Here is a 25470-nt window from a genome sequence, read left to right as displayed (position 1 = left end):
GCTCCAAAGAACACGTTTTCAGGCTCTGCTTTGAAATCCTGTGATTTAGACTTACTCATTTTTAAAAGAAACCTGCTTTTTTTCCCTAAATTATTCACTCTATCAAGTGGGTAAAAAACAAACAAACCAAGCAACGAAAAAACAACCAAAAAACAAACTCCAAAATTCCAAGGATTGGTTTTACTTCAAATGAGCTGTTTTACAGTTGGGCTGACCAAAGCCTAAAAGTCTAGGCCGATTCTCTACATGCACTCAATTGTCAGCGGAGGCAGAAAGCACTGCCAAATAGCAATTTATTTCCAGTGCTTCAGACACCTCTCATGTTGGGATGAGCTGCTCTCTGGAAGCATCTACCTTTCTCCAGTGAACCGAGATGGCAAGTTTAGACTAGATGCTTAACTGTAGGCAGCCAAACATAGCTGAGATAAATCCCATGCTCAAGTGGTTCTATTTAACTGGGTGAACTGGCACGATGAGAAAAGTTTCATGACATTTTTAGGGGGAAAATATTTGTGAAAACAGCCAAGGATTTTAATAGTAAAGGTTAACATGCTAGTCTTACTACATCAGCATGTGCCTTGCACCCCTCACCCCCATTCTGGCATGAGCTATACAAGCAGCTTCTGGATGTATCTTTGAATTTCCCAGCATTTACTGGTCTGTCACCACTTTAATGTTCTTTAAACATAATTTGTGGCATTTTCCAATACTCATCTTCCCTGGTTCCCAAGAAATGTCTGACCTATTTATGGTCCATTGTTACAGAGAGCTGGGGAGAGTTAAGCAAGTTTCCTGGTTTGTTCTCCACAAACAGTTTGGTTTTCCTTTGTGCTCTGAAGTAAATAAGTTTAACTGTGTTTAAAACCACAAATATACAATAATGTCGCCCACACATTCCCAAAGGGTGAACATTATGTCTGAAGTCCTATGGTTTAGGATACTCAGAATATATTTCACTCCTTTCTTTTCTAGAACTAAAGCTTGGGAGGTAAACCAGAACAATACATGTGCCTTTTCCTTTTACTTTTTCTCCTTAGCATCTGCCACTGACCACTGTCAGGGATATAGTGCTGAGCTAGAAGGACCTGTCTACACTGTCAACCTGTGGCCTGACCTTGGGAATCCACTCTACCTTTTCCTAGCGTGTTCTCTACTCTCACACTGACATAGCCTGTACCTTCTTCAAGGCACAGTCTGTCTTGTATTTGCACATAAAGTATCTGGAAAAGGTGAGCTATGAGCATCAAGGGATATTAAAAGTAAAGACACCATTTGTGGAAACCCCTGAGCCCCAAACCGTTGAAAGCTAGCAGAGCGGTCTGGGGAAGCATCACAACATGCTCACCCTATCGCTATTATAGACATCTGTCATTGCCCAGCACCGAACACAAGACACTGGGCTAGATGAACCTCCATGTCTGAGCCCTTATGGCCATTTCTGTGTTCTAATCTCAGGTGGGAACTCTTGGTGCATTAACAGACATCATAATGACTGTAGCAATGACATGCCAAGAACTAAGAATTTTCAAATATGAGTTATGTACATCTTTGAACACATTTTTTTTAATGTGTTCATTGAAAGGCAAGGCATTAACCTGTGATTTGGAGCAGGCATTAACCTGTGATTTGGAGATGAACCCACCAGCCAAAATCCCAGATCCAGCTTCGTCTTCCATTCTGGCATTTGGCTAATTGAGATCTGGAGCTGGACATAAAACTAGTAACTGGACCCTTTCTCCCAAGGGATTTTCTAGTGAATTGGTCCGATACTTGGCAACTGCACTAGCTGTTTGATATAAACTCTTACATGTCAGTTGGGACATGCTGTGGATTACATTAAAACCTGAGTTAGAGACCTTTGGAATGGAGGGAGGTATGTGTCCTAAAAAATCCAAAACACATTTGGTTTGAGTATGTACAACAAGCCTCTTTCTGTGGTTTGCTAATATATTTGAGACATTCTTGTGTGATACAGCATCATCTCACACTCTGTTCAGAGTGCCAGGTTACTTTCTTTTTTTAAAAGTGACATTTTATAAGGAGATGTCATTAATCTGAGTCACTAGTTTATTTTTGCATGCTTGAGCTCTGGTTTGTGGTTAGGGAAATGGTGACAATCAGTCATAAATTTAACTTGGACTCTGTGTGAAGAGGACTATTAGGACAGGAATGAAGAAAAATCCCACCAACTGAAGGTAATGACAGCTTTCACTGAGAACAGGACCCTTAAGATACTTATATTTTTAAAAATGACCAGTGACTTTGCATGCCTCAATTCTGGGCATCCAGAGGCTGCTTAATAAGCTTTGGTTTTCAAAAAGAGGGTGCCTACTCATTTTTTAAAAATGAGTCAGACCTCCAAAATAAGCACTCAAAAACAGAGACTTCCAAAATCAATAATAAACATAAAAAGCAAAATAAAAAACTGTGTCACAGCATTTGATTCAGTAGCATAAAAAAAAAAAAGAAAAAACCCAAAAGCGCCAAACCAAAAAATCGTCCTCTGTTTTTGTGCTGTACAAAGGTAAAAGAACTGATGTTTCAGTGCTTCATCTTTTCTTAATAGAAAAGAAAAAGGAGTTGTTTCCAGCTGACTCTGTACAGCTGGAGGAATGTTCTTGGCAGGAAAATGTTTGAAGAAATAGTTCATTTTAAGCAAATATTGTGGAATATTTATAAGAAACTAATTTTGTCTTCACAATTGTGTATTTGCCCTGAAACTTGACTCTCAGAGTTTCAGCTCCACTATAAGAGAGAGAAACAACAGAGGATTTTTATCAGCAGCTCAGATTTTGAATATTTGCAACAACACAGACCCATAATGCTGGGAAAAACCTGCAAACAACTCTCTCTGTTTGGGGACTGGACAAACAGAAAGGCAGAGACTATCTGGCAAACAAACTATTTGCTGGGAGTTGTCTGTCCAGATTCAGCATGTGCATACGATATACCAATTCCTTTTTTTTGTCAGTTATGAAAGTCCCTTGAAAAAAAGGCATTAGATGGCCCATTTTCCTGTATTCTAAAAATATCAAGGGCTTTTAAAGTCATTTTTATAAAGTAATAAGGGAGTTAAGGATTAATTGAACCTACTGGCTTAGGGTATCTGCATTTCTGCACAAAATTAATGTGACAAATTAAGTTTTTATTTAGTTCTCTCTGGCTGAGAAAGGTTGTAATTATGTTAGAGTGTTTACAGCTAAAATATATGTTTAAATAATAAATATGTGTTTCAGAAACCATTTTAAACCTCCTTTTTTAACACACTCAACTCCATTTCAAGCATATAAATATTTCAATTACAAAACTTGAATACATGTAAAATAAATTAAAAATATATTATTTACATTTCAAATTATTTATAACATATGCTGCTTGACAGCAACAAATTCACCCTTAAAATGAACAATATTTTTTTTTGGCTTTTAACTTTGCTTCTAAACAGCGGTAGAATTTGTATTTTAAATATCCATGCATCTCAGGTATTTACATGGATTTTTCTGTAATAAAATCTGAGTAATATAGGACCTTTACGATAATTATCTTCACAGCACCTCTCCAAAGAAGGTGACTAATCTTATTACTCTGTTAGAGAAAGAGAATTGAACTCTAAGCAGATTATGTGATTTGCCCAAGGTCCCATGCAAAGTCTGTGGCAAAATGATGCTTAATTTAAATATCAGACTTCATCCCTCAAACCACCTGCAATTATAACTGGAAGTGAAACTAGAAAAATCCATGTGAAAACTTTCTGCAAGACTCACTCTTTTTCTTTAGTTTCCTATCTAGTTTTATTTTGGATTTTCTGCAGCTCAGTTAAAATCATGTTTTCTTTGGATCCATGAAACAACAGAATGAACTTGAAAATTCTTTTTGAATTCAATGGCAAAATAACCTGTCCAGGTTTGCTCAAAACTGGGCCTGACTAACAACTCAAGATGAACCCACTCCACGTTTGAAATGGTACTGAAATTCAGATCAACGGTTCAATTCTACACTCTATTGAAGTAAAATAAAAATATTCTTCCTGGGCACTGAAAATGCACTAGACATTTTTAGAAATGAGAAGGCAAATGTAAGAACTTATTTTGTACTTCCTAGGTGGCTAGTATGTGTAATTTGGATTATTTATAGAGCACTATTATTTAGAGACCATTCAGACAGCTCATGTGTTTCTGCACTTGTTTATCATGTTTGTCTGCTTCTTTTAGAAATAACTTCTTTTCCCCTATAGGATTTTCTATTGCTGTTATAGGTTATGAAACTGAGAACCAATTCTGTCAGGGAGACAGGGAAACAGTTTTCACTCAAAACCAACTTGCAGCCCATTATAGCACTCATAACATACAGGTTGACTTTAGGCTGGATGGACCCCTTCTAACATTATTAATTTTATGACAAGGCCACGCAACCATCAGCAACAATGTTTTGGAGACATTCTCTCTGTGGAGAGAACCACTTCTCCTGAGATCAGAAAGATCCAATTCTGCGGTACCAAAATCAGCGCACTTTCCTCCCAGCCTCTTCACCTTTCCCTGTTAAATGTCTGTAGCCATAATGTCTTCAATCCTAATACACAAAATGCTTAGACTGGACCCAGGGGGCACTTTCATGATCACATAAGGGCTTCAGAATAGGGCTCATTTAATATATCTCCTTTTCTGGAATGCCCTTTCATCCACACTTGTCCTCAAGTGCAAGGATGAGAGAGAGAGAATAGTGAAGCCCATGAAGGACTTTAGAGGATACTCTTCATATGGAAAAAACGCTGCCATATGTGCAATGGAATCAGTAGGGGGAATGTGATGGATATGAATTAAGCTATAATGTTGATTTAATACTTATAGAATATAAGGCAAAGCATTAGAAGATCCTTACGTCACTGGGTAAGCATTGTATAGCTATTTCAGAGATGCTGTTTTTTCTGTTTGCGTGTTAATTTCAGTACTAAAATCATGAAAATAACAAATATTTTATGAAACCTCCAAAATGCTTTTGAAAAGTCATAAATGCAAAACGTAAACCTTTCCTTGGAGCTGCCTTCCCATCCCAGTGAAGGCAGAGGGGACTCAGCCCCAACTTCTACGGCCCTGTGCACTGCAAGTGGCCGTTCGGGTGATGCTGCTTGGGTTTTAACTTTCCACAGGCTTTTGGGGGAATATCAGACTCCACATTTAACTATACGCGAGGCAAAGAGAGGATTTAAGAAACTGGGAGGAACAGCAACAGCAAAAAATGGGTGAGAACCAAGAAAAGGGTTACTGTGAAACTACAGAGGCCCCCACTAGGTATGACGAGTCTGTATTTTCCACTGCGGATACAATATTTTGGTTGCTATTATGCGGATGGTATTTACACCAAGCACCTATACTTTAAGAATATGCTATTCAGAGGCGCTGAATTTCTGCAATCTCCACCTCATTGAGCTGCAGCTACAAGCAGACAGTTTCCCTGGAAAGCAGGATCACCTAAACGCTTGTTTCCTGTGGGCCCTTAGCGATTGTAGTGCTAAATGCAGAATTATTCACACAGGCATTTATCCTTCCCTTTTCTTGGTATAAAAGGCACTGAGTTAAATTCTGGGCCAGTGAGAGGAGATGCAAATCCCCTGACTATAATGGATTTCTGCCACAGGTAAATTTGACTAATTATTTTCATAAAACTGAATGAGAAAAGGATACGCATCTCAACATTTGTTGCTGATTTAGCATGTGGCATTAAAAAAAAGGACAGGCTGGCTATAAGCTAGACAAAGCTATTAGACATTACCGTTCAGACAACACCTACCTCACTCCAAACCAGCATGGTGCCGAATATGACCTGTAACCCATCAAAGAAATTGTCTCCTATGATGATGACAGTGGCACCTCCTGTAGTCCATCCTTCACTTGGACTGATGGCTTTGATACATGGTGTAGCTGCTTTTCAACATACATGAAAAAGAGAAGTATTCTGCTGTTAGAACCAGATTTTAATGATAGAAGACTTGAGAAAAATAAAATAAAAGGAGCTTTCATTTTCCCCCTTACTAACACAAAGATTTCAGCAATCACATTCTTTCTAGTACATGTGCATGACCTCAAACTGTATCTTTGGAAGCATTTTTTCTCAATTAATTTCTGTTTGGTTTTGTTATCTGCATTGAACAAATTAACTTCTTTAAGCCTACATTAACAAAAAAAAAATCACAGCATGATGGGCAGAGACCAATTGGAAATCAGGACAAATCCCTATCTTTATTCTATATGAAATGCGCAACACCTGAGTTAATAAAACAATCTCCAGTGAGCTTGCTTTATTATCCATCATAACCTAAACTCATCAAGGAAACTCCTATAAATTTTATGGAAAATATTGGCTAAGTAACAAAGGGTGTAACCCTCAGCATTTGTTTAAGTATTCTGCAATCAGATCCAGGTTGTTCTAGCATTAAACCACCCTGCCCTGCTTAATGCTTTGGCTACTACAAAAAAAAAAAACCAACACCAAAAAAACCCCAAAAAACCAAAAAATCAACTCCAAAAAAACCCAAAACCTTACAACCCTGCCATCTAGTCATTCCAATTGCGTTGCATCTACTGGATAATTAAGAAGCTTGTGCAATGCATTCTGTCACATTCACTGAGGCTGTCCCCGCTTTCACTAGCCACTTTCTTGGCAGCATATGTACTGAGTGCCTCCTGAGAGGATATCAAAAACTCAAGCACTGCTCAAAGTAGTAAGTTCAAACCTTAGGTAAGATCTTCTGATTTAAGAATATCTAAGCAGAAGCATGCTCAATAGCATGTATTAGTGAGATAGGGCAATATAAACATCCACATACTGATTCTCCTCCTCTGCAGTACAGGAGTACCTCAGAATTTAACTGTGCTGCTGCAACAGGAATAACATTACTGCAGAAATATCTTGAATAAGACAAAAAGCCCTGAGTAACTCTCAGCTGTGGAGTCTTGAGGTGGTCACATAGGTTGATGAAAACCAATCCCATCCCCAGTGCCACCAGCTTCTCCTTGCTAATACAGCATGAGGTGAAAATATGACACCATACCATTAGATAAAATTTTAAGTAAAGTGGGTACCTCAACAATTTCATTAGCCATGAAAAACTGAGTCCAGCAAAACTCCACCAGTCAACCTCAATGTTGGAAAGAAAGATTCTTTCCTTTAGATACGAACCCAGTCCTCAGCAGAGAGAAGAGCCTGGCTCCACTGAAAACACATGAAGGGCTGCCATTGCCCACATTTATTCTGCAATGTCAATCAGGCATCAATCAGGTGTCAATCAGCAGGACTTCATTAGCTGCATATATATATATGCATATATACCTCTTTTTTTAGGGTTGCTGGCATTTGGCTGTGAATTGCTACTTGGCCAAAAGGCTGTCTGAGCTGTTAATTTGGTTTGTTAACTTTGACTATTTGATGATGTACTCAAGGGAGGGTACTCAGGTGCTTCATCAGGTAAGAATTTACTAGGAAGACAGGAGTGTGAAAGCCACCCACCTGTTAGCACCACCCAGACAACACCCTTGCACCCACAAATTACTTAATGTGGCTGAGCGGTGGCACAGCCCCTGCCCTACATTCTTCTAATTGTAAAGACAATAAATTAATTCATTCACAGAAGCATACTTTAAAATGCTCCAGACATAAAGTGGTAAAGAGACCCCGTGCATCTTTATGATTATTTAGTGAAACTCTGGTTGGTTGGAGCTAATTGCCAGAGTCGGTGAGGCTGGTGAGAAGCTCCTTCGTCCCGGCCCCTGGGCAGGACCAGTGAGCGTGGGGCTGGGAAAGGGAGGGAGCTGGGAAGGGAACTGGGAAGGGAGCTGTTGAGTCACCCATAGCAGTGAGTGTTTCTGTGGGCACTGCTACAGACTCGCACCACCGGTGATGGAACACATGCATGGGGAGCAAACAGACCCCGTCCCTACCTACGAAAGGTTGTAAGTGTCAGGCACAAACTTTTCCACTACTTAAGCTGACGGAGATGCCAGCTCCAGTGAAAAACACAAACACACAGGCAGAAAAAAATCATTACCCTACTCCAAACTTCGCAGAGCACAGCCATTAACTTTTACATGAGCTAACAAAAGAAACATCCTAACATTACCATCATGAAAATGTAGCGGGCACACAGAAGTAACTTCAATATGTTTAATTTGGATTCAAGTTACTTGCATAAAACTGTGCATAAAAACCATTGCAAAGTCCAAAAACAAATGCTTTCCTTTCAGCCAAGCTCACAGCGATGGATTTACAGTGAAAGCAGCTTTTCAAAATGCCATCTAGCCTTTTCACAAAATCAAACTTTTTCATAAATAAAAATTAAAATAATTTCCAAATTACATCCTTTCCAGTATTTCCAGTTGATTGTGGACAGACACCCCCCACAATAAAACCCGAAGATAATCAGTTTCCCATGTGTTAGAGAATGAGCTACTTTTCTTAAAGACTACAAACAACATTTTTTTCCTAAATACCAGTGAATGAAAACTGTTTGAGACCATAAGCCATTAACAGAAAACATATGCAGGCTTCAAATTCTAGATTCAATTCATCTTTAAAATGAATACAAGATACTGTTCAGCAGTTACAGGTCCTCACTAAAGGTCTTGCTATTTATCTGACAATGTTCTTTACCTACATTGCACTCAGACATGCAGGGTGCTGCACTGTCTGTGCTGCCTCGTGTATTTGATTCTGATACTTTCTACACGTATGTGCTTAATATCAAATTCATGCCGAGTCCCACGGCAGCCGGGGGGACTTTGTGCAGACACCCAGGTCCCTGCACTGGGACTGTGAGTAGTTCACTGGGACGCTCTCACCTGCAAAGTCAATGTGACCACTTGCACGTGTAATTTTATTTAAATATGTAGCAATTGTGCTGAATCAGTGCCTTACCAAAACTGCTGGCAATAGCCCAGGGCATTTCCTCTGAGGAGGAAAAGTCAGGACTTGGTGGTTTAAAAAGCAGGGCAGGTTGGTACCCTCTGCAGGCACTATCTGAGAAGCAGCGAGTGCGCTGTGCGCTCCCAAAAGATTTCAAGACATTATTTTCCCTTGGGACCAGTCACAAAAATGCAAGTGTCTTTAAAGACTGGAAGGGCTGCACGAAGGTGCTGCCCCGCAAGGGAAGTTGCACTGAAGGGTTGCATCCCAAGGAAGCCTGAGGAGACGTGCGGAGGGAGCCATCCAGACTGCTACCTGTTTTTGAAGGCACAAAACATGTTTATACAATGACATATTTGCAACAGCCAGTGTCGTTTGGGACATTGGTCTTACTAAAACTTTGCCCTTCCCAGGCCCTTTCCTTGGAGCACCGGGAAGGAGGATGGAAGAATCGGGTCCCATCTGCCAGTGTCACCACAGGTAACGTTGGGAGGGGGCAAGGCAATGACCTCAGCTCTATTTATGCCCCTGGTACAAATGTCTGGCCAGTTCAGGCCCTCAGCTCTTCATATTTCTTCCGTTAATCATTTGGCAACTTTCAAAGCGCTGTCTGGAAGGTGTTTACTTCTGTGCAACCCTAGAAAAACAGAGCTTGGCAGAATAATCTTTTCATTGGAGACCTTCATTTTTCTACATTTTGTTTTGGTCACAAGAGAAACCAAAATACAGAACATTTTTTTGCAGAATGCAAAGTTTCAGAATCTCTATCTGGAATTAAATATATCACTTTTTAATATTTCCAAGAAAAAATATTTTGTTTCAAAATATTATCACTTCACAATCCCTTCTGTAACACCAAAGCATCATTTCTAAAATGGTGTTTAAAACATATATTAAAAAGTTACATAAAACGTATGGTTTTCTGTAGAAAAAGAGATTTTGGTTGAAGTCTGAAACTTCACTGATAAAAAAAATGCAGTGAACGACTGAGAAGAGAAGAGAAGAGATTATAATAAATGCAGAGAAGAATTATAATAAAAAAAGAATAATCACACATTCTTACACATATAAACATGTTTTTAAAAATGAGCAGCTGGTCGCCAACTACAGCCAGAACCAAAAGAGTTTGGTAGCCTAATTATCAGATAAGATTTTAAGACTCTGGTGTGGATGTATGACATTTGCTATGTGTTTTCAGAAGAGTCGTTGGACTGAGGAAAAACTAAACGTTACCCCTCCAACTGCAGGCACGGACCTTGCGGCTCCTTGCTGAAGGTGATGTGGCCACATCCTCCACCTGCTGAAATGGCCTAATGGTTATGAGTCTTAATGAGCTGCTCTCCTTCTTTGCATAATATCAAGGCAAATCAGTGTTAACATCTGACATGTTTCATTGTGCTGTTCCTGCGTTTTGAGTTAACAGATAGAGATGTTTGATGGAGGCACTGCAATCCCAAACTTATTGAAGCCAATGGGAATTTTGCCCCTGACTTCAAAGCTAAGGTCTCTGTCAATAAATTTTAAGGATTTATGAGCAAAAACCTTGATGACTTTCAAGGGAAACAATGTTCTTTTGAAATCTTCATCTTTTCTCAGAATATACATTGTTAAAATCACTTTCCATACAAAGGACGGTAGGTACCAACTTCAGCACACGGGTAGCAAAAAGGAAAAGTTTTTCGTTGTGTGCTGTGTGTGTCAGTGTGTTCCTGTGTTCTCGTACTCCCCTAGCTACTGATATACAGGGGATTTTTCTTCCTTCAAACTGTGACAATAAAATGATTACCCCGCCACAGTTTAGCATAATGGTTCAGAAATGCTCGTGGCATATTGCAGAGTTAAAGTGGAAATTATTAGGTAGCTCTTCTTTGTTATAATAATGATCACTCCACAAATAAAAGCTCTTCTCCCAAAGGTACTGCAAGGCACAAAATGCTAATTCTGAAGATTATGTGTGCGCTTTTATTAAATATTACTATGCCCTGTCTGTTTGAGGGCTTCACTGCTCTGATTGTTTTATGAGTGCCATGTTAATGTCAGCCCCATCTTGCTAGCAGCAGGCACACATTTTAGCTTTTGTATGAGAGTTGATCAAAGGCCGTGTGCTGAGGGAATTGCTGAGAAAACACGGACAAGCGATAAAAATCTAACAGATTAATTGGTTTAAATTTCATTTCAGGGTGTTGAACTTTGGCTCAGGACACTAGTACTACACTACCAGTCAGGGCCTAATTACCACATTTCCAATTTGCCTCTGAACAATGCTTGGAAGGGAGAATAATAACAGTGCTAATAATACTAATAACAATAATAATAACAACAAAACAACAGCAATAACGTCTCCTCATAGCTTCTTGTACATGTTTAACAACTAACTTCGTGTGCAGGCGATCGCACTAGGAAGTCCCTCTCCCCCACATCACCATCCATCTGCCTCCTGAGCATTTCTCTCTCTCTCAAATAGCACCTGAAGACAGAAGAAATACCACATGCCCTCAGGAGCATGGAACATCTGAATTTACAGGCTCAATGAGCTACCGGTTCAAGTCCCTCACAAACACACACTGGACATCTCATATTCTTAATTAGGGACCTGCGTTTATAAACAGAGATAGCATTTTATCCGCCAACAGAAACGATCTATTCCATTGATAGAAAACAGAGGCCAGAGGAAAAAAACATATTTACCACAAAGTTTATGGGTGGCCTTGGAATAAGGGTTAATTGAGCTTAGAGGTAAATGTTCACTGAGGTGAATTAGTGGGATGCACAGCTATCAGCAGGGCTCTGGGACTGCTCTTATTTAGCTTCTGAAATGTATTTGCTCTATGATTAATATCCAGTTTGCGCTGGTGACTGTAAGAATGACCTCGCCTGCAGTTTTTATCATGAAGTGTGGTTTCATCCTCCATTATTCCATAGATGAGGCTCTGACAACAACTGCTGCATCACAACAGGAGTTTAAATGCTGGGGTACATGCTTTTATTTTTCTTCTCTTTAGGAGTATCGTGACACGCAAGGAGAGTTGCATAAAGGCAGTTAAAACTGGGAATTCAGAGGAACAGGGAATTTATGTCTCATCTTACAGGAAGTACCGAAAATATCTGAAGTTTAATTTAATTTTCCTTTTTTTCTTGGGTAAAACCTAATTCCAGGCTAAATATATAAAAATGAACCACAGATTAACCCACAGTTTACGGGTCTGATCCTGCAACCTGTTAAATGCTTTCTCCAAACTACTGATTTTCACAATATCAAGACAAATCAGTTTTAAGCACTCAAAACCATGACTTACTGAAGTTGTGATTCAACAACACACTTAAGTAAGTGCTTAAAAACCCAGCCAAAGAAGCTGCAGAATAAGGAACTAGATTTTTTAAGATAGTTGGGCAGAGCTCAGTGCAATGCTGCCAAGAGCTATGTAATGTATATGGAACTGGGTTTTCCCATTTCAAAACCCAGTTGGGTTACACGTAGACCACCCTGTGCAGTGCGTGAGGATCCAACCTGACAGGAGAACTAGCAGCATCAGAGCCGAAATACTAATGCCAATTTGCTGATTTCAGGAACTGAGCAGCTACGTCTACTCAGTGTTGCACAGAGTCAAATGTAGCAGCAACACAGTGCTAACTCTGGTGTTGCTACAGCATTTTTATATTATCTGGTGTAGAGCTTCCCTCAGGTACCTCACAGCTATTGAAATCACGTAGGGTTTGCAATTCTGAGCAAGGCAGTGCCCACGAATGCTCTGAGCTTAAATTCCTTTCCCACGGCACTCTGGAGCCAAAGGTGTGCAGCACCCATTGGGATGCTCAAGGCCTTTTTAATCAAAATTTTTGGTTTGGCAAGGTGTGTTTCTCCTTAAAAAGGGAAGGGAAAACATTATTTCTTCCCTTCACGAATTATAGCTTTATTCAGGTATTAGATGGGGGGAGGGAAGGGTTATTCCTTTCATCATTGCTTATTGTGGATTTTCCACATGAAGCACTTTAACAATTTGATTTTATCATGGGAGAGGAGTTAGGGGTTTTTTTTTCAGAACTGAAAATTACACTTTTTCAAAATTTGCCAATTTGAGAGAATGAACCAAACATTTTGGTGGGTTTTGAGTTTGGGTGGGAGCTTTTTGCAAAAATAATTTTCTCATTCCTGAGAAGCAGGAGTTTTCATCATCTGCTCACCTACGTGGACCGTGCTGAAAGGATGGACCCTAAAAAGTTTGTGTGCCCACGCGCTGGTCCCGTTCCAGTCCAGCGTGCAGAGGCACTGCCAGAGCTGTATCCACTGAAAGCAGCTGAAGTTTACCAAACCACCCTGGATAGGAAAAGTCTGCCGGACCATCCCAAAGGGTTAGTCACAGACTCTTCAGGGAAAGGGAATGTGGCAGAGTTTTTACATATTGTACGGGAGCATTAAATCTTCACTCTTAAGCTAAACAATGCGCTTGCTGTTTATCTTAGTAAAGTGATGATCTTCCTGCTTTCCTTTTTCATATCGCAGCCTGCTCTCTCTCCTATTCTCTCCTGACAATAAGCAGCTGCTGTGCAGGAAACAGGGTAACAGAGGTTTCCCTCTCGAGGAGATAACTCACGCAGCTTTATGTAACACAGGCACGAGGACGTGATGCCCCGCTCCCCCTTCCCAGCTCCCTCCTTTACAGCATCTCGGTATTTGGGACTTACCATTTGCAAATTTTAAAGATTACAACACCCTGCCAAAAATGGCAACCTCCTTCTGGTTCATCATGACGTCTGCACTGGGTGAAATCACCAAACCAAAAATACAAGCACCATGCAATCCCTCCAGCCTGGGGGAAGGGAAGGAATGTTGCCTTTGTTTCTGTTTTCAAGTAGTGAAATTAAAGGTATTGGCTGCAATTTTCTGCCTAACATTTTGGATGCTCAGTTCCCATTAATGGGAATTGAAAATGTAAATTACCTGGTATAATATTCCACCTACAATCAATACTTAAGCCAGTCTTTCTCTTTTATCCTTCCTGATGCCTCAGCTAGCAAAGTTACATTTCATGGAGTCCTCTTGTTTCTCTTTCCTTAATGATTTCCAAAGCTCTCGGTTGTTGATGACTGCCTGAAAAATGATCGCATGGAAAAAGGAGGCAATCCTGAATAATGAGAGATGTGTTACAAAAAAAAAAGTCCGCTGTGTATTTTACTTCAAACATTTTCATAAAAATACTAGTTTAGTTATCTCTAAATAAAAAGAGTTATCTCTAAATAGCAAGTTAGTTATCTCTAATTAGCAATCTCTCTGATTGCAAGAGATGCAGTTTCATTCATTCTTTCAAACCCTTTCACATCACAGGGCAGTTTTGGTGTTTGGTTTTATTTTTTTCCTTTGGTTGGTTTTTACATTACCTCCTGCTTTCCAAAAATTAATAAAACAGTAAGAGTCCTTAGCATTTCACTGCAAGCTGGTAAAACTTGACCTCTAAGAGAGCTTTGTCATGTTTGTCTGGCAAATAATAAAATCCCCAAGAAAAATGTAATGTAGCAAAAACACTTCAAAATTTGGTTAAATTCAATATATAAGTTCAATCAAAACATGGATGTGTATATAAATAAATAATATCTATATAATTATTCTTGGAAAAATATATATGCTCTCTCTATATATAAATATACATATTTTAGATTTTTTTCAAGAAGCTTAACAATTTTGTTGTGAAATTTTTTCATGATTTTTTATTTCAAGGAAATTTCAAGCAGGCTTTAAACTATAATTTTTGCATTCATTATTTTTGCCCCAAAGTTGGAAGACTTTCACTTTGAGTCAGCCACAAAGAAACTGTTATGGGTGGCCTTGGCCAAACACAGCACTGGCTAAACCAATGCAGCTCCTCAGCTCTAGCGCTGACACGGTCGCTGTTACCTTGGGCAGCTCGGTTGCAGAGGGGATGTACACACACTGGATCGGGAGGAGAAACAGTGCATCCAAGAGTATTGCATGGGCCCTACCAAATATTGGCAGCGGTTCCAGCTCCAAACTGGGGGCATGCTTGCTCAGACCCAAACACCAACCCAGTGACTGCTGCAGCGCGTTCTCCTCCCTCAGGGATGCACAGGCACATTTTGACCCCAAGCGAGAGAAATGCTTTTCTGTGAGCCCCCAAATTACTACACCTCAATTTCTTCACTCTTTCCTCCATCCCCTGGGGTCACTTGCAAAGGTGCAGGGAACAGTGCTCCTAAAAGACGGGAAGCTGAAGGCTAACGTGTGATATACACGCAGGATTGCACCATTTTATCTGAATATGAACTTTAAAAGCTTTGTTAGCAAAAAGGTGAAAAATTCCTATATGCCTCTCTTGTTTCAATTTCAACGGCTTCCTACTGATTTAACTTCCGCTGATAAAGCTACAGAGCCCAGATAAGCCAATATGACTATTTTCAAAACAATAAGCATGTCCAGAAAGGAGACTGCATCTGTTTAAGTGCACTAAAGTTTAAAAATAGTTACACTGATGCAATTTCTGGGTGAGGATGAAGACAACCTTAAGAATGGAAGCCCAAAATGTGTAATATAAATCAACCCTAAAAGTTTGTCAAAACAAACATCACTGCATAGCTTGCATACCCCAAAACTTACTTAATTTAACTGACTGGTCCTTCGGTGCTGCTAACTAATGTCCTGAACCAGTAAAGCATTTTACAGGATGGAAGCAGTCATTCACTTAGTGTTAACCCTCTGGCTTACTGTTTTGCTGAATCCTAACCTAACAGAGGGGCAGGTGGGTGCTATTTCTAAAATCATGTTTCGTTTCACCATCACCCTGGTCTCATTTTCTCTCTTTTATTTTCCATCAGTACCTTTAACAAAACCTATAAGTCTCTCAAAGCAAATCTCTCCAGAGTCAGAACATACGACAAGATAAAAGCTCCTGAGCCGCAGCATCCCTTCCCTGCAAGGTGTAAAAAGCTCAGCATCCCACGCACAACAGCAACAAGTCTCGATGTTCAGATGTACTCTGGTACGTTACGGTCACACTGGCAAGATTTAGTCAATGATACACAGAACCTATTCTAGATGAAACATAGAGTTCAGTCTAAGTCTAAAATCTCACAGCCCCAAACTAAATATTAGCATCAATTAAACTTTTACAGAATCTTTCACTTATCGCAAATTAAAAACCAGAACTCCATGCCCCCAAAATCAGTTAAACACCCTGCTGCATTATATAGCGCAAAAATCAGAAGTTCACCTGAGATGGATTCTACAGCAAACAAAGAATTTATTTCATCCTGATAAAAACAAGAGCCCCGACTAAAATTAATTTTTAGCTGAAGTCTCTTTGTTCAGCAGAATTGAGACTGTCTGCCCACAACAGAGAGAGCTCGCAGTAATCGTCTTTCAGAAACAGAACAACCCGCACAGAAACACAAAGCAGTTGTGGCAGGGACGGGGAGTGCCTGTAATCCAGTTTCTTGAAGGGAAATTCAAGTACCCTAAGAGTTCTTATTCCTCGTCTGATTTCTCTCACAAATCACAGGCTGCTCTCTAATGCAATTTTCTGGAGTCTGAGAATCATAAAGTCAAATATGAACAAGTCTAGTGGAAAATCTGTGACGCTAATCTTGGCCTACGTTGTATTTTTAACAGGCACTGAATTTGTGCGCCGGATTATCCAGATGGCCATACAGGAATCATCCTGATAGGATTAAAACCTTTGTGCTGAACTCTGCTCCATCTGTTCTGGGAGGTTTGCCTATCGCTATCAGAATACGAATGTTCAGCCTATGCCTAACACAGCGACTGGGAGCGCCTGTTTACCACACACGCACACACATATGTATATGTGCACACACATATCCTTGAGTACTTGATTAGTAATGTGAGATGAAGTTAGCCTGAAGTTTACCACTAAAGAAACATATTGGTTTTATTATTCGTTTGAAGAACAAAGTATGCAATATCTAAATTGAAACAAAAAAGCATTTTTGTTGTTGTTCTGGGGCTTGTTCAATTCATTAAACCGTAATACTGCCATAAATTTATAGATGAAGGCATGACTAAACATAAAGCAGCAAGGCTCTTCATCTTTGAAATCTATTAGTGTATGAGAATGTATGACACAATCGCACTTTGAAGATATCACGGTTAAATATTCCAGATTAAAAACCAGCCAACAACAAAACACATGCGTGCACACAGCGTTGGTAGCTGTTATTTGCATCTCGATCTAGTCAAAGGCCAAGAACAAAAAAGTAATAATCACTCCTAGTAAAAGAAAAGCTTATTCCCATTAATGTTGCTTTCTGCTTTTATTATCTATTAATGACAGTCTTCTGCATCCATTGTTGCAGCCTGCCAGATGCAGCAAAGATCCATATTCATCACGTGCAAAAATTGTGCTCAGGCTGTCTCCGTGACAGGTTACGCAGAGCTGCCAGCGCAGAGACCAAGGTCCGATGGACGGCCTCGGGTTTCCAGGCCCTGGGCCAAGGGAAAAGGTAGGGAATCTGGCTCTTCGGTGAGAAAAGCATCCCAGCAATCAGGAGGTTTAACTAAATTGCTGTCCTGGCCAGAAATATACCATGAACTAACGACTACCTGGGAATGGGAAGGGTGGATAAGAAAAATAAGCAAAATAATTCAATTGATATTAATAGTATTATTATTTGGGAGGTTTGATTCAGGAATGCAACATGATACTCAGCCCATGTTTGTGATGGCAGCGGGACAGCAATGGAGGCGACGTAACCTGAATTGCATTTCAAGCAGAAGCCCTGATTGCGCTGCAAAGACTGAGACCCCCTTGTCTCTCCTCTGCAGTGTCTTTCAGACCGTTTCCTCCTCTGTTCTTTGTGCTGCGCTGAATGCAGGGTCAAGCACCCCCTCCCAGCCATCTAGGCTTTACTTGCAAAAACACAAGCATAAAAATATATTTATAGTTCATAGTATCAATCCAGCAATGACACCACATAAAACCAGCATGCTGAAAATCTGAGAAGTGAATACTTTGGACTCAAGCCTACAAATGCTTAGAGAAGTTGTTCTTTCAATGTGTCTGATAAAGTCATGCTATGTTTATATTTATTTATTTAGGGCCATATTCAGACCACCTACCTAAGGCACTGCAGCATGTAAAAAGTCAGACTCCAGCTCTGGCTGGGTGAGTCAGTCTGCCGAAATTAAGATCCTCTTTCTGCTATACAATGAGCAGACATGGACAGACACCTCTGGAAGCCCAGAGAGCTGGGAGTTCCGTGCTGGCTCCCGAAAGTACCAAGGGACCTCGGCAAGACGATATCACAGGTAGGAAGCAGCCAGAAGCACCCCCATAAAAAAAATATTTGGCAACTGATATTGAACAGGCACCTGACTCTGGGGCTTTTGCAGCAGGCACCGCTGCTCAGGGCTGAATGAGGAGGCACCAGTCGCTGTCACCTTCAAGGTCACAATCCCAGGAAGAGGATAATTTTCCCCAAAGGTCCCCTAATGAGAGTTGCTTTACCTCAGAGAGCCAAACCTGGTCAGAAATATTTTTTCCCCCCTCTCTTCATCTCCTCAAAGAGCCCAGGAAGCTGAGCGATGTTCTCACCTGAACGCACTGCGGCAAAGCGCCGGGACCTCAAACCCCAACCCACAAACTAAAGCTGCAGCTGGAAAGACGAGCAGGGTTGTGGTCAGGCCTGCAATTTACCTCCGAGCGCTGGCCTTCCCTCTCGGTGCAGATCAGGTAACACCAAACCTATGAATTCCATATGCAAGCAGGGGTTTTCGGCGACCAGCAAGGCGAGCTGTCTGCTCGGTCTCCAACAGCAGGGGAGATCTAGCGCGTCTGCTGCCATTTCACAGCCCAAACAGGGACCTCTGCGGGAAACGCACTTTGATTTTTCATGGGATAGATACAGAACCTCTGAGAGAGTTGCTACAAAACCATAATGATATGGTATTAACCAAACACACTTAATTTTGAATTTCCTTATACCCCCGTTGCTAACAGACGTGTCAACAATAGTACAGTAAAAAGCACACAGGTTCCTGCCAAATTTGGGACCAGATTTTAGGAAGCACCCAGCTTCCAGTGGTTCCAGTGAGCACACTTAATGGAATTTTCAAAGAAACTGGCAGACAGGCATAGAAATTCTGTAGCCAGAGTTTTAAAAATCCCACTAAACACCTACCTGCAGCTTTAGGCACCTTGGTGCTTTGAGAATTTGGTTCTAGGTGCAAGAATTTCCCAAAAGATTGCTTTGGGTTACCTACGTTTTTGGGTGACCACCTGACTCACAAAAATGTATCAGAAGTTCAGAAAATCCTAAGCATCCACTTCATGAAGGACAGTATCGTGTTAAGCATCTCGCAATGGCCCTTGCACCTTAACTCACAGATCTAAATGTCTGAATTACTTTTGAGAAATAAATTTAAACTGCTACATTTTGGACAAGTTTTTCATAAAACTTCGTTCTTGATCTTTTAATAAACTTCCTAACCCTATTCACTTCACTCAATGAGGACATAAAGCAGCACTGCTTACATTACAGTCACTTTCACACTGAAGATTTGTTTCGTCACAAAGAGAACTGTAAATTCATGGAATGAGGGTGGAAAGCAGAAAGGACTAATTGTGACACACAAAGCTTTCTGGTTATGCTCAGCAAACAGTTTGAGCTAAGATTTTAAAAAACACTTTCTGAAGTTGTATTACTGGCTTTAATGAAAGCACACGTTTTGCAATGCCACGTCCTCCTGAAAATCCTGTATTCTGGATTTGCGCCAAACACAAAGCCTGTCTCCATTCCAATATTAATTATTAGTAGTTTGTTTTTATTCCTTACTACTAACATTAATAATTTTCAGGCGGCAGCCCAGGTTAGAATAACCACTCCAAACATCCCACCCTGGTAGGTTCCATTTTCTGCATCAGTTTCCTGGTTTATGCTCTTAAGTCATTTCCTCGGATAGGGAGAAGCTTTGTCAAAGGCAGGCACTTGGTTGGCAGGCACCTCGCAATGGACAGTAAGAGAGACCAGAACGCTCGCACCAGTCTTCTCTCAATTCAGTGAGAAGACGTGCAGCCTGAGAGGCAAAAAATACCGAGTTCATTATTTGTGAAGTCTTCTAATCAGAATATTCTAAATGACAATTTGATGGATGATTTTCATCTAAACAATACCTTATTCCTGAGATTGTTAGCACTCAGCTGATTCACAGCTTTGGGCATAAGTTCCATGGGAACAGAGACCTTTCATAATCACCAACTGCTTTGGGATATTCAAATACTGGGGTGCCTAACATGAAATATTTGGAAGTGTCCAGATACCTGCAAACTGCTGTGAACACTTCTTTGATAATCATGACCTTTTACGACATCCAGGTGAGTTCTCAAAAAATCACAAATTTTCGGCCTTCATTTACAAACCACAATTCGCAAAAGCCTTTTCCTTTGTACTTTGCCCAAATCAGCAGAGGACTGGAGTGAGAGGAACATCTTTTCCCAACATAATAACAATAAATGCATTCTATAATAAAACAGCTAAGTTAGAGGAATTTGTTCGGAAATAATATTAATAGTACAATAGTACAATAATATAATATTTTGTCATTTGCTGGTTTGAACATTTTGGAAGGTTGGAAAAGCAACGTCTGGCAAAACTTCACTGCCATACGGTGCAGTATCTCTCAAACATTTCTCTAATCCTAATGTCATTCTTGTCCCCTATGATGCCATTGTGTTAGTGACATGGCGGCCAGCAAAGCAAATTGAAACGTAATGAATGCTCATTATCCATGAATATTCATTGCCTATTTGAGTGCTACTGAATGTTCTCCTGCACTGGTAGCTGTGAAGTTTCCCCCAAACAGAGTAGCTAAAGTTTTTCTACTCGCATAACCATACTCCCGATTCCTCTGAGGTCTGGAGAGAAACCTCAAACCTTCAGAAAGTGGTTGGTTTAAGTCTCCAAGTAAGAGCCAACACTCGTGGCAGTTGCAGAATTTCCATCTGAACTTTTCTCCCTTATCTGTTTACTGTAACAAAATAGTTTTTTTTCACACAAATCTGTATCAAATTTTAATGACAGTTTTCCCCATGTTTTCTTCTTTTTTGCACTTTTGGGAGCACAGTCTGAAAGCTCCTCTGGGAAATTCACAAAATGTGCTCTGTCTTAATCCAGGTACTATTTTTCCATAAATTCATGACATCCTCATAACAATAGAGGGTAACAACATATCACAGCTTGACATCATTTAGATATTACGGGGGAAGAGCTGTTTTATTTTTCATTTATTTGAAAAACACAAAGGGCAGCTTCTCACAGGTAGAAACTGCCACAACTTAGCCTTTTAAAATCAAGGTGCCTCCCGCTTCCACTCTAGCATTTTTTCCTATTTCAATGAGACATGACACTAGATCCCTGATAAGTGACTGTCAAGAGGGAATCCTTTCTAATTGTGGTAACTGGAATACCCAAACTTGACTTTTCAGGTGGTATTTCCATGGACATTATATAGCAGCAATCCTTTTTATTCAAGACTAGAACACTTCAAATAGCATCTCTTAAGTCTCCTGCAACATGGCGGCAGCAGAGTTAGTACATATATGTTATGAAATAATGTTTAAATAATGAAAAAAAATTACAACTTCACAACTCCAACTTCATGAAATACCTACAGCCTAATGGCGGAACTGAAATTCTGGAATCTCCTTGCCCAAATCAACCATTAAACTCTGCCTCCCAGAAAATCATTTAAATCTTGTTTTCATTTACCCTCAGACTAAAAATAAATTTTGAAAGATCAAAATTGCTGCAGCCAGATATCCTAAGCTTTTGAGTACCTCTCTTTAATGGCTGATTTATGACCTAGACAAATGGAAACAGAAGATTTTCTGCTTTCTTTTTGACGTGAGTGGCTGTGAGAAGGGCAGCTCCCCACACCCACCCAGTTCTTGTGAAATTCTCAGTAATATCCAAAGAGGAAGCAGGGGTCTGGGCCTGCAGACAGCGAATCTGCTCTGGTGAAGATAAAAAAAAAGACATCAGCATAATTCAGTGGGGCATAATTTTGTTAACGCAATTTTGGCTACCTAAATTGGAGCTGTACAAATCTGAGCTCTGCTGTGTTTTCCTAAACTGATGGATCCCAAGATTTTACTCCTGAAGGGACCATTTAGATCACACAACCTGACAGGAAGTTCCTCACCCAGGCATTCCTGGGTGAGGAACTGCTCAAACCCTTAACCCCTTCCTGTCCTGCCGTATACTTTTCAGGAAGATACCACGTCCTGACTTAACATTAGCAACCTGCAGAGAACCTGCCACGGTTTTGGCAACTTACTTCCGTGCTCCCCAGAGTTGAAATCTTGTTGAGATCATATTGGAGTCTTTATCTATACATTCTCTCAAGTGAAGCACCTTAACTTTCTGGCCATGTTTTGTCTCTTCAGAGGGACAACTGCTCTAGCTCCATCTAAGTACCCATACTAGACTAATCCAGCCCTGCTGTGCTCACTTATATTAGAAACATACAGTAAGTCCACAGGGCAGCGAAGAGGTTAATATTACACGCTTGGTGAGGTCAAGCTCTAAGAACACATAACAAGCCATTATGTAAAAAATTGCCTGAATTTATGAGTCACTGCGTTTATGAAGGAACCGATATGAAAAAGACAACTTGGCAAAAGTAAAGAAAATGATTTCCAGCTTGAAGTTTTGCAATCCTTCAGTATATCAAGGCTCACTTACTGTTATTACTATCCATGTTGTGCAATGTTCTGAAAGTCACATTTTTTCCCTTGTGTATGCATAGAGATGTCCAACAACCCTAGGTATTCTTCCCTCATAGAAAATAAATTAAAAAGCAGGCGTAACTCAGAATAACATACAAGATCCCCTCAAGTAGAGTGGTAGAATCCTAATATTTTTTTTTCAATATTTTCCTTCTAAATAATAAATCAAGCCCAGTGCATTTCTCTATATAGAATGATATGGTGCAGAAAAAGCTTGTGTGTTCATATTTTTCACATAATCATGAAAACATTCTTAAGTGAAGCACTAAAATATAACAGGTGCTTCCACCCATAGATGAAACAAGTCAAACATTAAAGTTTCTTTGTTTAAACCTGGCCAGTTTGTGAATTCAGTAGTCCCTAACTTTGATTAAGAATCTGAACCTATACCATCTAAGGGTATGTATCAACTTTCTCAACTTGCTAATATTTTTCACTTCAGTCAGTATTCTGTCTTGTATTAACAATTTCATCAACTTGCATGGACACATGTAACACCAAGGGATTCGGGGCTGAAATGGTTAAAATGGAGCTGATAGGGGCATCCTCTTCATGACTTTCCACATCACCAAAAATATAGTAGTTAATGTTGTCGCAAAGCCACTTACAGCACAAGAACCATGTCACTAAGTCAGATTTCTGAGCATTTTTCAGGAATCATCAAACAGTGTACCCAACACATGCAGCTAAACTCAAGATATACAATGACTGTTCTCAATAATTCTGTTACAGTCAGACTAGATAACAATGATACTTACAGGCAGTCAGTCTCAAAGATTTATTTTAAATATTATCCTCTCAAAATAGTTTATAAGGCAGGGAAAAATTTTCCTTTTTATTAACCTAAATAGAAAATATCTAGTCAACTAAGACACAGCCTAGAAATCATATTTGCTTTCAAATCTAAAGATTTAGTGGAAAATTTGTGAATGTGCCTACTGTGGTGACTACGGGCTCTCAAATTGCCCAGGATGGACAGGACTGGCAAGAAAAGCTCTTTAAATGCCCCACTGCTGATGAGAGGACCTACTTGATGTATCCAGCTGAGGCACAGCAAGTACTACTCTTCATTTATTGTAGGAGGTTTTGTGTCTGCACACAGCAAACGGTCTGAATCACTCATTAGTATCATGAACTAAAACAACATGGTAAAAGCTTGACTGTCCCAGGAACCACAATAGAGTGATCAGATAATCCAGCCATGCACTATCATTTCCAGTATAAAGCAGCCACTAATAATGGTTTTGCTATATAATGACCTTTTTTAGATATATATATACACGCACACAAATTTATGTATATTTCATATTAAAATAATGGTAGAATATTGCTTTAGAAATCATGGTTGTCTCTCCTTCCATCTGAAAATTCTGACATCGTGTCTTACAATTTGTCCCTATTTCTACCCTGCATCTTTCATCTTTTGCTGCTGTTGAGCTGGCTTAGAACCAAATCGTCAGCAAACCTCACCATCACCTAATTCTTCAGCACTCTCCTATGGAGGAGGAGGAAGAGGAGGAAGGAAAAGAAAAAGAAATAAAACTGTCCCTTTAAAAACCCCAGCATTTAAGCTGCTTGTCAGTCGTCTTCCTGACAAGGCCACTTGAATGTATTCAGGAATATTTGCATAAATGCTCACAGTGAGTTCACCGTGGCAGCTAGCGCTAATGGTACATAAAGTAATTTAGTCACTTCTCTTAGGCATCCTGTCAGGGTGATAAGCACCCCCTCTTTGCCTTGTTGCATATTAGATCATTAGATAATAAAGTGTTAGAGCATGCAATCTGACAGGGTCTCAGGGACTATCATTTTTCGAGGGCATTGTATTCTGCCAGTGAGAAAAAATAATAGAGAAACTGATGCTGCAATTGGCTTTACATTCTTGTAAAGCCATTCCAAGATTTGGGGGAAAAAAAGAATTTTTACTTTGCAGCGATACGAGAGTTTTAACTGGAAACTTTGCAGACATCGGCAGCAGTGGACTTCATGCTGGTAAACTTGAAAAGGGTTGTTGCAATCCCTGTCAGAATTTCCCCCTTCCACAAGCTAGTCACTTAAATTGCAATGGAAAGATTTTGCTTTAAAATTGACACCCTGGGATGAACTACATGCTGAAATATATTCTCCTGGTTGGGGCCTATTGGCTCTTCACTATACATCTTACTATATATGTACAATTTAGAAAGGTCAACCACACCGGTTTTCTGGTTTACCATAAATATAAAACAAGTGAGGATTCAACTATTTGTGAATGAAAAAGTGATAATTATTGAAAACCACAGATTACTGTGGCTAACCCTATTTATACCACACAGAGATGTATGAAATAATTGGCCTCTGCCAGCTATTACTTTTGAAAGATACATATATTTATTTGAAATACGAGCTTCTTAACCCCCTGGTTTCAAGGAGGACAGTGTGTGGATATGAAACCAGGATCTAGGCTCCTAGTTATATTCAGAGAGACGAGCTACGAAAAGGAACTTTCATTTTACTGTCTGACAAGCAAGATAAAAATAGAGATGTGTTGGATGCCCCAAAAATAATCCAGGCTACCTGCTAATGAGATGGTAAAATCCGAATGTGGACACACCAGGCTCCTGAGTGGCTCAGGAGGTAAGGCTTTCCAGCTTTTTGGCACCTAAAGTCTTTGCAACTCCATGTTGAAGAGCAGCATGTCCCAACACAACTTTGTAAGGAAAAATAAGCTAGATATTGTCTAACTAAACTAGGCAACTGGCACACTTTCTTGCTATATCCTCTCTCCCCTTTCCCCAATCCTCACACAGCCAGGCATTCATCTCTATTGCAATCAGGTATTTGT

General features: G+C 40.0%; 1 protein-coding gene across 14 annotated transcripts in view; it reads right to left on the bottom strand.

Moving 5' to 3' along the window:
* EBF1 (EBF transcription factor 1) overlaps positions 1 to 25470 on the bottom strand; it is a 280609-nt gene that overhangs the window by 68189 nt on the left and 186950 nt on the right. For 10 of the 14 annotated variants that reach the window (XM_074156299.1, XM_074156296.1, XM_074156298.1 and 7 more), the window contains one exon: positions 5788 to 5918. In XM_074156299.1, coding sequence (XP_074012400.1) covers positions 5788 to 5918 — 131 coding nt within the window. Of the gene's footprint in view, positions 1 to 5787; positions 5922 to 25470 lie in introns of all 14 variants that reach the window. The other 4 variants (XM_074156295.1, XM_074156297.1, XM_074156292.1 and 1 more) reach the window with 1 other exon arrangement.

Source organism: Numenius arquata, chromosome 11 (genome assembly GCF_964106895.1).
Source record: "Numenius arquata chromosome 11, bNumArq3.hap1.1, whole genome shotgun sequence".
NCBI lineage: Eukaryota > Metazoa > Chordata > Aves > Charadriiformes > Scolopacidae > Numenius > Numenius arquata.
This window is presented reverse-complemented; position numbering and strand designations above follow the sequence as displayed.